The sequence below is a fragment of the Penaeus monodon genome, chromosome 23 (genome assembly GCF_015228065.2).
Source record: "Penaeus monodon isolate SGIC_2016 chromosome 23, NSTDA_Pmon_1, whole genome shotgun sequence".
In the NCBI taxonomy this organism is placed as follows: Eukaryota; Metazoa; Arthropoda; class Malacostraca; order Decapoda; family Penaeidae; genus Penaeus; species Penaeus monodon.
In genome coordinates, this window is record NC_051408.1 from 13506846 (window position 1) to 13507337 (window position 492).

Below are 492 nucleotides of genomic sequence, written 5' to 3' on the forward strand. Positions count from 1 at the left end.
GCAGCAAATTTACACAAATTACTATAAATATTGTATATGAGTCTTTAAGCTACAATTTGTATGTAAGCATAAGTATTAAGTGTCAGCTGATTAGAATAAAAAAAAGAAAATGAGGGAGTACTTTTAGAGTCCCTTAATGAAATTGGACGCAGTATAAGTACTACCCACATGAACAATATAGAACCCCGAACTTGCCGTGACCGAATGCAGTTTAACGTCTTGCTCAGGAAAATAATCTTATCATACTCACACATAATGTTCAAGGAAACGGCGTTGCTGGAGCCCTGCCCTTCGGAGTTGTGAGCCGCGCAGGTGTAGACGCCAGCTCGCTCCCGCCGCACCTTCTGCAACACCAAACTTGTCCCTGAGATAAGCAGTCCGGCGCTCCTGTTCGTCTCCAGCAGCTCACCCTAAGTGAAGAGAACGGAGGTCATGGTTGGGAGATGACGTGGTTTTACTTGTAGATTTAATTATCTGCTTATCCATTTAATC

At 42.9% G+C, this 492-nt stretch overlaps 1 protein-coding gene across 1 annotated transcript in view; it reads right to left on the bottom strand.

Annotated features, from left to right (window-relative positions):
* Positions 1-492, bottom strand: part of LOC119587798 (nephrin-like) — a gene marked incomplete at its 5' end in the record, with an annotated part of 30391 nt that overhangs the window by 8177 nt on the left and 21722 nt on the right. Inside the window, 1 exon segment of the mRNA XM_037936496.1 lies at positions 251-410. Coding sequence (XP_037792424.1) covers positions 251-410 — 160 coding nt within the window.